General features: G+C 41.3%; 1 protein-coding gene across 3 annotated transcripts; it reads left to right on the top strand.

Moving 5' to 3' along the window:
* The first annotated feature begins 760 nt into the window (after positions 1 to 760).
* Positions 761 to 10,578, top strand: proser2 (proline and serine rich 2). Of its 3 annotated transcripts, none has more exons than XM_030440755.1 (5): positions 761 to 925; positions 2,529 to 2,724; positions 5,725 to 6,037; positions 6,437 to 7,311; positions 7,402 to 10,578. In XM_030440755.1, exons 2-5 carry the CDS (start codon positions 2,647 to 2,649, stop codon positions 8,116 to 8,118), a joined length of 1,983 nt encoding a protein of 660 aa, XP_030296615.1. In that variant the 5' UTR covers positions 761 to 925; positions 2,529 to 2,646; the 3' UTR covers positions 8,119 to 10,578. The 3 variants fall into 3 exon arrangements, with proteins under 3 accessions (XP_030296615.1, XP_030296616.1, XP_030296614.1); XM_030440756.1 differs by having other exon boundaries at positions 6,437 to 7,321; positions 7,412 to 10,578; XM_030440754.1 differs by having other exon boundaries at positions 763 to 925; positions 6,437 to 10,578.
* The last annotated feature ends 864 nt before the right edge of the window (positions 10,579 to 11,442 follow it).

Below are 11,442 nucleotides of genomic sequence, written 5' to 3'. Positions count from 1 at the left end.
AACAGAGATAATACTATTTTCCGGAAGTATAAGTCACACTGAATTATATAAATATAGAAATGTCATGTCTTTGTATGTTAAAAGAGCCTGTGTGACGGAATGAGCTCCGGCAGGCTGCAGCCAGCAGGGGGCGCCACAAACACACAAATCATCATTGTGACGTCATTCATTCATTATTTAAACCCTTTGTCAAATATTTAACTACGTTATCAGAGGTCTTAACAGGTACATTATGTTTTATGTAGTACAATTACTTTCTAAAGATTAAACCTGAGATGTATGGAGGACTGAAACTGCCAAACAAAAAAAAAATGAATAAATAAATTATGATAATAAATATATTAATAGGACCTTAAATACAACAAAAATAATACCAAACATAAGTGTTCCTGTATCTATTTAACTTTGCATTATTTCCCCGATTTATTGACTTACTTACTCCCATTAACTGTTTTTAATTATTTATGTTTTAAAGGTAGAGTCGTGGCAAGGAAAAAAAAAACTTCTAGTCAATCCAGTCAAACAGCAAAATAGAGTAAAGCTCAAATGTCCCACTGTTCCCGAACACATCCCATTGAAACTGAGGTGGGTGTGTGTGTGTGTGTGTGATAACTTTCCACTGTGTCACACACCTGAATGACAGCGCACACACAAACAAACAAACACACACACACACACACACACACACACACACACACCCTCCTCTACGCGGTGGGAGGAGTCTCCTCGTGGCTTTAACTGGTGCGTAAAGTGCCGCCGTGGTGCCATTACGCACGGAAGGCTCCAGGAGCGTGACGCGGAGCGGACTTTTAAACACCAGAAACCAGCTACAACAAAGACAGAGTAAACTTTGGTGCTTTTACTCTGAAGGAAGAGACACTGGAGCTTGGCTGAGGTTATGATGAAGGATCTGTGGAGGTGATGGGTGAGTCTGAGTGTGCCGAAACATTTGGAGAATTTCATTTTACGCGCGTTTTTCCAAGTGTAACGTGGATTATTAGGCTTTTATTCACTTCAAGTTACTGTGATGTTTCTGTAATAGCCCTGAACATACAACTATTATATTTATGTCAGTGTGAACATACATAGAAATATGATGTTATATAGTCAAAAAGAAAAGTTAAATATGTGGATTAATCAGTTTGCATGACAAAATGTTCAGACCTGTCATCACCTGTTATTTTACATGTGGAAAATGCACAGAACAGAACGTTTTAGCAATATATAAAAAGGAAAAATATGTGATTAAACTTAAAATATGCAGTATTGTTTCATATGTTCCAAACTAAACTGTAGTTATTCAGTATTTAAACATTAAAAAAAGAAATTTTATTTCTATCAGCTTTTATTTTTCTGCCTTCTCCAACAGTTTAAGGCCAGAAGAAGTAAAACTGTGCAATATTTTATAATACAAAATACCAAGATAAATGTGCCTTAAAACATAATATTATTAAGTGCATCTCTTACAGCTTTATTTGTCGTATGCAAATCGTTTTTTGCAGCTTTATTATGAATTTGTGAGGATATTAAGAGACGCTTCTTGTGTTTTAGTACAAAGTTTGTCAGTTTTGGTGAAAGAAATATAAAATATGAACAAATTAGATTCATTTAATAAGAAAAAACAAACAGAACTGCTGCGTAAATGTAATAAACCTCATTCTCTAAAACTCAAATGTAGAAGCAGAAAAGAGTTTCTGGCACAACTTTATCAACTTCTAAGAAGAAGACAAAGTCTAAAGAGGTCAAAAAGCTGCTGAGAAACAGAAACATGTCGGTCTAATAAAGTTGTTCTGTGCACGACAAATGTTACTGGAGCTGACAGAACAAAAACAACAAAACACGAGTAAAAAATTATGAACATTTTGGATTTAAATATTGAGATATTGATCATAATTGGTTTATTGTGACACTGATAATAAGATGCTGTCATTTAGGTGAATGAAAACACTGTCTTGTGTTTGATTGGTGACAATTGAACTCATTACTTATCACTTCACTGTGTTACTGACCCGGTACCGAGCGCACCAGTGGACCCAGACCGGGTCAGTTCTGTGGCTGCAGACTGATTCTCACATTTCCTCCTCGTCCTGGTGATTTTTCTTGTCAGCTCAGTTTTTTGTAACCAGGAAACTTTTTTCTTTTCCCCGTGGATTCTTTTATCTGAAGCGTTGTTAGACAGGAATGTGTTCAGTGGTTTCGGGCTGCAGGATCTGGTTCTGCAGCTCCCTGTTCCGGGTTAACTGGTCCATCAGGTGCTGCTCTGGTGCTAAAACCTCTGAGCACGAGTGGAAAGTAACTAAGTACATTTACTCATTTTGAAAGATCTGCACCTTCCATTTTTATGCCAGTTGATACTTCGACACCGAGACATTTCTGAGGGAGTCGCTGAGCTTTTAAATAGTTGATTTAAACAAAGAAACACTCAATAGTTTCACTTAAGAGACATTTCTAATTTAATTTAATAAAGATTCCTTCCTTTCTTCACACTTTGACCTTGACTGACCTCTCGTCCCTCCTCGTGTCTCCAGGCTCTCGTCAAACAGAAGATTAGATGATTCTTCAGAGCGACGCCGCCGGATGTGATGCTCGTTTCATCGTAGTGCCGCCCAGGAACACAGATGCCAGCTGACCTCTGACCCCTGCACCATGGACCTCCATCTGCAGGCCAACCCTCAGCTCCACTACGGGATCAACGGGGGCGCAGCTCGAAGCTCCAGGCCGGGCGTAAGTGTTCGGAAAACCATCGACGTTCATCAATACTTGACTGGAGATCTTCTGTCCACTGAGCTCTTTAACAAACTAAGTTTAAGTGTTTGTTTCGACCAAACCAGAGTCGGTGATTCTCCTAAAATCTGTGTTTTTTCAATGGAGTCTGGTGGCTGCGATTAACAACTCACTTAATCTTAATTTATACATTTTCTGTAACTGTTATTTATTATTCATTTATTTATTTTTTACAAAAATTGAATTTCTCCACACAGAAAATATTTTCAGACACAGAGGTAAATTAGTGACAATTGATACACAGAATAATTGGTTCTAAATAGACATATTTTGTTGTTGTTATGATGACATATATCTTGTATAATTACAATTACATTAATAGCTGATAGTTTTATCAAACAGGAGTACATGGTGGTAATTTTAAATCTAGTATTCTGACTTATTTTAAAATCAAACCAAATGATTTATTGGCACTTTTCTGCAATTTTTAAGCCTTTAAAGGTAATTATAGTGTTTTTACATAACGTTACATTTACGTAAATATCCACAGTAAATAAGATTTCATGTTAATTTAAAGCATTTATTAATCTAAACAGTTATTATCTTTTATTTTTAACTATTTTTTGGCACCCTTGCTGCCAGAATATTACTATTGTGCTTTATGGGCGACACAGGTTTGTGTAATTACACATCGTTTGTCCGTTAGCCGTCAGTATAGAGTCGTCTTGCTCCATTGTATTCTTAAACTCAGTGAACCCACTCAGCGTATCAGATGAACAGCTGATAATTCAAACTGTACCTCACGTTGACTGCAGCTCCGCTCTGTTGACACAATGCTCCCACAGTCAGCACAGTCGCTGAGAAATTACACCTGCTTAACAACTTAATCCCTCCTCATGCCTCGGGGATGACATTCATTATCAACGCTCAGCTCGACCCAACCGGTTAAGCTGCAGTTTTCTAGGTCCTGAGCTGCTTCACAACAATAGACATAATTCACTGCAGCTGAAACCAGCAGATCAATGTGTTTATCTCCTATTAGTTTCAGGTGGGTGTTGCTGCAGGTGTCTTTGTGTGTGAAGCAAAAACAAGCCTCCGTTCGGTAACCTTGTCGTGACACTCGTGTCAGCAACAAACCTTGTTTGCCATGTTGGCCACGAGCTGAAGGTCATCACCTTGAAATAGCTCAAATAAGCAGCTTCCTTCGGTCTGGTGGCTGTGTAATTCTAGTCAAACGTGACCTGCCATCAAAACACTTCATTGTCAACCACTCTGTTGTACGAGTGCTGCACTTAAAATCCCAAAAATGAAAATTCAGTCATCGTTTACTCACCTCCATGCTGATGTCAAGTCAGGTGAAGTTTCTTAGTCTGTGTAACATTTCTGGATCTTCACAGCAAAACTGATTAAATGGTAAAATGTTAAAATGTTAAAATGTTAAAATGTCAAAATACAGCATTCCATAAGCCCTGATATCCTAAATCGATTTTAAAAAAGATGTTATTTGAACCTTTTTAAACTAAATCTGTCGACTGTAGCTGTGAGGTAAAATTACTGTTTTTTTCAATAGAGTCTGGTGGCAAAAACAAAACAAAAAACCCACAGTAGTTGTTTAACATTTGCCTAAAAATTCACTGCACCAGTTATGAATAGTTAGTTCAGTCTGCTTGTTAGCAAGAAACAGCAGCATTGCTAGCTTTTATGCTAAGCTAAATTAGCCAGCTGCTAGCTATATCTTCATATGTATATATATATATACACAACATTGATGTTGATCTTCTTATAACTGTAAGCAAGAAAGCAAATATGTGCAATTCCCAAAATGTCAAACTAGGTAAGTTCTAAGTATGAAGCTGGAGTCAGGGTGTTGTTAGCGTAGCTTAGCATAAAGACTGGAAGCAGTCCACCTACCAGCACCCCTGAAGTGTCTATTCAACAGGTCATAGCTTGTTTGTTTAAATTGTGCACAAACGGAAATGTTAAACCACAAGTTTAAGGTTGGAACTGTTTCAAGTACAGTAGTCACAATATAATGTTAACCATAATAACTTGATATAAGGTAGTTTGATTTCAGTTGCAGTAGCTGTTTTTCTACGCTAAGAACAAATCAGGCCGTGTAGTTAATTTAAATTGTTTTAATTAACTTTAGTTATCCGACAGCAAGTGGCTCTAACTTAAGTCTTTCTTCCACCACCGCTTTATTTTAAGTCCATTACACATTGTTACTGAGGATTACTTACTCCCTACAGCCATGTGGTTTGGCTTAAAAAGGACGACTTGATCTTTATCAGAACTGAAAGAGACCTCAAAGTGGAGCAGTAAAATCAATAGTCACAGAGCGCTGACACTGGATAGCCCATTGTGTCATTCTTCAGTGGCAGCACTGTGTGGAGCAGGACAGGTGAAGCACAGATGGGAGGGGCAGGTAACCAGCAGAAGAGAGGGGCATTTGAGCTAAATATAGGGTGGGAAAAGAAGTTTGGAGGGTTGGGATGAAGGAACAAACAGGCCTGTGTTCACCGATACACATGACTACTGTATGAGAAAGTCAGAGTTAGAAACATGGAGTTCAAAAGATGAAGAGAGGAGTGAAGACTGACCTGGTGCTTCCATGCTAACGTTATGACTGTATGCTAACGTTAGCAGCTCTGTCCAGCTCTACACTGAATAACAGGAAAGATTAAAAATAAGATTTTTCTTGTTTAATGCTAAAGATTTAGCATACTGTTTGAAAATACAAACAATAAAGCAGAAATTTAACTTGTGTTGCATGTTCAAGTAAGCTAGGCAGCCAAGAAAGTCTATATTAGCATTAAAAAACAGTCTAAACCAGAGACTCACTAGCTCTCTTTGGATCTCTACCTCCCTCTTTGTGAAAACTTACAACAACATGTTGTTTTGTATACTTGGTATCGACATTTGTGCATCATCAAACACAGAAAAACAGAATGAAAACACACAAAGTCAACTAGTTTCTCTGCTGTCTCTTTGCCTTGATAGCAAGATGATACGATGAAGTTTCTGAGCCGGGAGGAACAGGAGTGCCTCCAATTCTTTGAGGAAACTATCGACTCGCTGGAGGAGAGTCTGGAGGAGAACGACTTGAGGGTCAGACAGGTGAAGCCCCTCGCGATCGGTAGCGGTCGTTTCGAAGAGGTCGATGGACCCCCTACCTCGAGTCCGAAGCCTGGTGTCATTCTTTCCTCTCCTCTGGCGAATCCTCTAAGTCCCAAAGAGGACATTATAGATCTGGTGCAACCAGAACCGGACTTGGTGCCAACCAGAGAGCTGATCTTCAATCCCACCAGTCCAGGTAGCGTAAATCTGTTATATGAAAGTACCACCTGAATGTTTCAAAGCCCTTGTCATTCTGGTCAGGATTTAAATTCTGGTGAAGAAATATAGAAACATTAGAAAACATTAAAGTCATTAGAGGTTCTAGAGAAAGATATTGTAAGTCGTTAGATACCATTGTTCTGGCTTGACCTTGTTGTTAGGGCTCGGACTGAGCCACCAACCCAAAGCAGTGGTACCTGGCAACCTGGGAATGAAACTCAACAATCGACTTCTCCTTGGTTGCTAAAACCCCAGATTCCTCTTAAATAACTATCCAAGATATGACTTAAGTGTCCTTCATAGTAACTACAACCCTAGATGGGACTGAAGTTTGTCTTCCTTTCCAGAATCTGACTTTGCAATTTCCTCTTCCCAGATTTTCAGAGCATGGTGCCAACCCCTGAAAGCCACTTTGAGATCAAGCCAATGCATGATCCAGGAGATACCTTGCCTTCAGAGTACAACCCTCCCCTACCAAGCGGCAACTCCGGGCCTACAGACAGCCTCTCCGCCTACCACCCGCCAGGCAGTATCCCCACCCCGGTCCTGATTGCCCAGAAGATAGCAGAGAACCAGGCAGGGGGAACGTCCAACGTACTGCCCTCCACACTCCTTCGCAGAAGCAGCCTGGAGGTGGAAAAGCCACCAAGCTACAGCACAGATCTTCCCATCAAACAGGGTCCACCTACCTCTGCTAAGCCTACCCGCTTTCCTTCCAACATCAGTCTGATCCTTGGCAGCAAGGAGCACCAGAACCAGTCGATGGCTAATGTGAACATCCAGGAGAGACGGGCACAGATGCTTGCAAACCTAACGGGGTCACACCCTCTGCTGCAGGATGTTCCTCAGCAGACCCTCGAGCAGAAGACTCGAAATGCTCCTACACGCAGCATCTCCTTCAAGGACCCCTCACCGGACAAATCTAGGATGGAGGCGCTGTCTAAGCTGGGTCTGAACAGGAATCGCGCCATGTCTGGTGGTACATCGCTCTTTGTCACCCCTGATAGCACCACTCTGGATCTTCCAACCGCTCAAGGAACAAGTGCCAAACCTCTGGAGGCCAGTGTTCCCCAAACAACAGAAACCAGCACCAGATTGCCAGAAGTTGATGTTACGACACGACATCAGAGCCAGGTTTATGTCGACAGAAAGTCAGATATACTCCAGACAGATTCCCTCAAGAGCAAGGAAGATAGAAACCCCCAACCACCACGTCAGATGCAGATCAATGCCGATAGAAAGTCAGAGATCCTTCGGACAGATTCCATCAGGAGCCAGGAAGATAGAAACCCCCAACCACCACGTCAGATCCACATTAATGCCGATAGAAAGTCAGAGATCCTTCGGACAGATTCCCTCAGGAGCCAGGAAGATCGGAGTCCTCAGTTGAGCCCCTCGCCTTCTACAGTCACACAGAACAGCTACTATCCACCTCCTGTGGAGCACAAGGCATCTATTTCCCCTCCGTCTGAGGTCTCCTCAGTGGAATTTAACAGCTACGGAGGGAAATCCATTGTGGTTCACCCGTCTCATTCCACCAAGAGCGAACATGCAACCTCTCCGGTGACCAACGAACCCAAAGACCTCCCACCGGCACTGGCTCAAGCCAGTGAGTTCAACAACTACGGAGGAAAATCTAAAGTCGTGACTCCTGTTCCTGTCACCGTGAACAGGAGCGACCTTCCCGACATCCTCAGCTCCCATATCGACAAGAGCCAGACCTTGCCAGCTAGATCAGAGGCACGACCTTCTGAGCCTAACAGTTACGGTGGAAAGACCCTGACCATAAACCCCTCCGCTGGGTTCAATCGCTCTTCACACAGTCCAGCAAAGAGTTTCAAAGCTCCAGCTCCGACCCCAGCCCCAAGACCTCCTCGACACTCCTACCACGGCGCTGTTTCCACCCACCAGCATGCCGTGACCCCTGAACACAAATCACGGAGACCCGGCTCCATGTTTCGTCCCCAAGGCATCACTGTTCAGTTTTCTGGACGGGGCGCGATGGACGAATCTCGCAGGGAGGCGTTGAGGAAACTGGGGCTGCTGAAAGACTCTTGATAAGCTCTGAGACTCCACCTGTCGAGCCTGAAACGCTGGTATGCACCTGCTGGTGGAGGGGGAATGCTAGAAGTTTCCTCATTTATGACTGTGAGGTGTGGTTGGATAGAGACCTACTTTTACAGAGGAACGGAGATCCAACAATAGACCCGCACACCCAGTTCTCACTTCCTGGCCATAAAGAACTGACAAACAAGTGTGACACAGTTCAGCTGGTGAACATGTGACACTGTTTCAGTAACTGTATCTGCAAAACTGCTTTGTGTTGCATCTGTTACAGGACGTTTTTATACCTCTGCACAAGAGTTTTTAGAACAAGCTGATTGACTTCCTGCGAGAAGCATTTTAGTGTTTTTTATTAGCAACAAAAAGAACAAAGAAAAAAAAATGTATGTCTTTACAAATAGTTTCTGTCTTCCCTGCCTTGTCTGTGGTACTGCTGGGCACTGTAGTTCTTATCAAGCAGGAGTAAATAGTGTATTTATTGGGGGACTATTTTCTGCAGTGGATTGATACACATCACAGCAGGTCGGTGTATGTGCAATTGGGTCAACTTAAACTCTGATGGGACTAACTGACATCTTCTTTGCCTTGAGACGCTATTTTTGAAAAAGGCTGAGAATAAAGGTTAAATTGATTTTTACTAGGATTTTATATTTTATATATTAAAAGTTGTGTTGGATTATAAACCAGGAAAAGCCGGCCTCAGACCCTCCAGGGCTCCAAAAGCTCCAGGTACATCGTGTGGCAGCTGATTTGTGGTAATTTAATCAATTGCACTTGTTTGCTTAAATTCTAAAGCAGTTTTTCTCAAACTCTTCGAGTTGAAATCCCCCAGAAATATCAGGTTGCTGCTAAAAGTGCCAAAATGAAGAAATATGTATATTTTTTGTCCAATCAGAACTCAAAGAGACTCAATAAAATCTATTTTTAAGCAGATTATATCACAGGTACAGGCAATGTCATGAAAAAAACCAAGTTATTTTGCTTTTTGTACATTAACTTTCAACCAGCTTGGCTGTCCCTGATCCCCTGTTGCAACACGTATTGCAATCTAGTTAAAAAAAAAATATTATTTACATTTTCTAATAAATGTGTACCTAAAATTGCCACAGATGTGTTGCCACAACCTTAGTGCATGTTCATAGTCCATAATGTAATGTAGTTAGGCGTATCAACCCTGGGGGGGCCAGTGGGGGCCCAAAGTTCAGTTTTGTCCCAGGACCCCTGAGTATGTTGGTCCGGCCCTGGCAACAAAAATATATATTTTTAAGCTTCAGGAAGCTTCTTTAAAACCTCCTTTTAGTGTCAATGTGGAGAAAATCAAAATGAGCAGCTGATAAAGAGAAATTTAGCCATCAAAATTGTTAAATCCAAATCTCACTCATACTCCCAACATTTGTTTCCGTGTGCAGTTTAAGTTACATTTGTTGAGTGACGTTACTGTTCATACGCAGGCTGTGAAGTCTTCATCACTCCTGTTACGTGGGAAACTCTTCTTTGTTTTACTGGTCTGTTTACCGACTCGGGGCATTTAAGTGCGTGTGTCTTCTTCCGTCTGCACTTTGGTTGACAGTACTTTTCTCTCCAGCAATTTATTACTTCTGGCATGACCAAAAATCAAGACGCCTGAAGTCAAACTCACTAATATGTCCATTTATTCTCTCAAATCTGATGTCCTGGAGTGACACTGCTGCTCGAGCTGAAGTGAAAAAGAAGCCGAGAGGTTTTTTTTTCTGAGCTGAGCTGCAGCAGGATATTTTTACTCTGCGGACAAACCTCCCACACCAAACCACAGACTGTGGAATTGGGTTTTGTTGGGCAGGACTTTTACTTTTTTACTACGCATAGGGAATACTTCAGATTCAGTCTTTAGGGATGGGCGAGCACATGGCATTGTACAAAACACAAGCACTAAAACCACAGAGGCTAGAAATACATCCCGGGTTACTTATTTCTTTTCGAGCTGTTGTCGATTACTTTTTGCGAGTGTGTTATTTAACTGTTGTAGCAGCATTAAGTGTGTATGTGTGTGTGTGTGTGTGTGTGTGTGTGTGTGTGTGTGTAGACTCCGGCCTGCTGTAGTTCACCTACAGTCACTTATGAAGTATATCTTGTGTCGAGCAGACGTTTTCTCGTCTTGTGTGACCATTTTTCTTTTTTGTGAATTTTGTTTACAGACTCCGGTTCCTCTGTAGTTCAGCTACAGTCATTTTTGAAGTATCTCATGGTGCATACATGCAGTTTATAACGACATTCTGTGTAACACAGCCTTCAACAGGGATTAAATAAAGTGCATCCATGTGTGGTGAATGGGAATATTAGTGGTCACGTGAAAGTTGCTGCTGCAGCCTGGTGAACTTTCTGACTTTGTCGACATTGTATACTGTAAAAAAAAAAAACAACAGCTTAATATATGTAATGTTGAATGTTTGTCAATCATTAAACTGAGTAAAGTAACTTCTGTGTAACTGTTCTTTAATTAACTCTGGAATGTCAAGAATGCGCAGGTGCTGTTCAATGATTGGCCACGCCGGTGAAATATTTCACCTGAGTGGAAACTTACAGGATGTTTTTGATGTGATGAGGTGTTCAGTGTCGAACGTCTCAGATCTGGTTTGACATGTGCACCTGCACGGCTTCTTAAAGTTTAAGCTTATCAAGTGTCCGTTCATCAGAGGTAGAGAAATACAAATACTTTGTTATTGTGCTTTAATTCTCTGACAACTTCAGATTCTCTATATCTGAACACAAATATCTGAACTTTCTCCTCCTCACATTTTCAAAACAGGCTCGTTACTTTAGTTTGATGCATTTGAGGGGAATCAGGGATTATTTTTATTTCCCAACATCACAGGACTGATTGTAAAAGCGTAAGAAGGCGTAAACAGACAGAGAGGGAGACTGGAATGTGGAGAAAAGGCGTGTTAGTGTCTCGTATCTGCAGAGAGTTTCTGATTTTCTCTCTTTGTTGCTGCTCGGGACGCTTTACCAACCCAACATGTGTCTATTTGACGTCCTGGGAATGAGACTCAACAATCAACTGTCTTTGTGGTGCGTTCAGGAACAGCTGGGACAAATCCTACTGATTCTACCTTTAACTTTAATAGTCTTTGAGTTATATTAATATGACGTGAGCTTCAGTTAGCTTTGAGCACAAATGTCCTTCAGAGGGAGACTTTTTACTCTGATACTCTGAGTACATGTCAGAGCCTGTAATCTATTACTTTACAGAAGATTACAGAAGATGAATCAGTACTTTTTTTTTTACACAAGTATCTGAACCTCTCCTGTAGGAAACAATGTGTGGACTGACAATGATGA

The sequence above is a fragment of the Sparus aurata genome, chromosome 14, assembly GCF_900880675.1.
Source record: "Sparus aurata chromosome 14, fSpaAur1.1, whole genome shotgun sequence".
In the NCBI taxonomy this organism is placed as follows: domain Eukaryota; kingdom Metazoa; phylum Chordata; class Actinopteri; order Spariformes; family Sparidae; genus Sparus; species Sparus aurata.
Note: the sequence above shows the minus strand (reverse complement) of the source record. Positions and strands in the feature narration are given on the sequence as shown.

Coding starts and splice junctions, on each gene's coding strand:
- proser2 (XM_030440754.1), top strand. CDS start 2,647: ATGGACCTCCATCTGCAGGCCAACCCTCAGCTCCACTACGGGATCAAC. Junction 2,725..5,724: donor CTCGAAGCTCCAGGCCGGGC/GTAAGTGTTCGG, acceptor TTGCCTTGATAG/CAAGATGATACGATGAAGTT. Junction 6,038..6,436: donor CTTCAATCCCACCAGTCCAG/GTAGCGTAAATC, acceptor TCCTCTTCCCAG/ATTTTCAGAGCATGGTGCCA.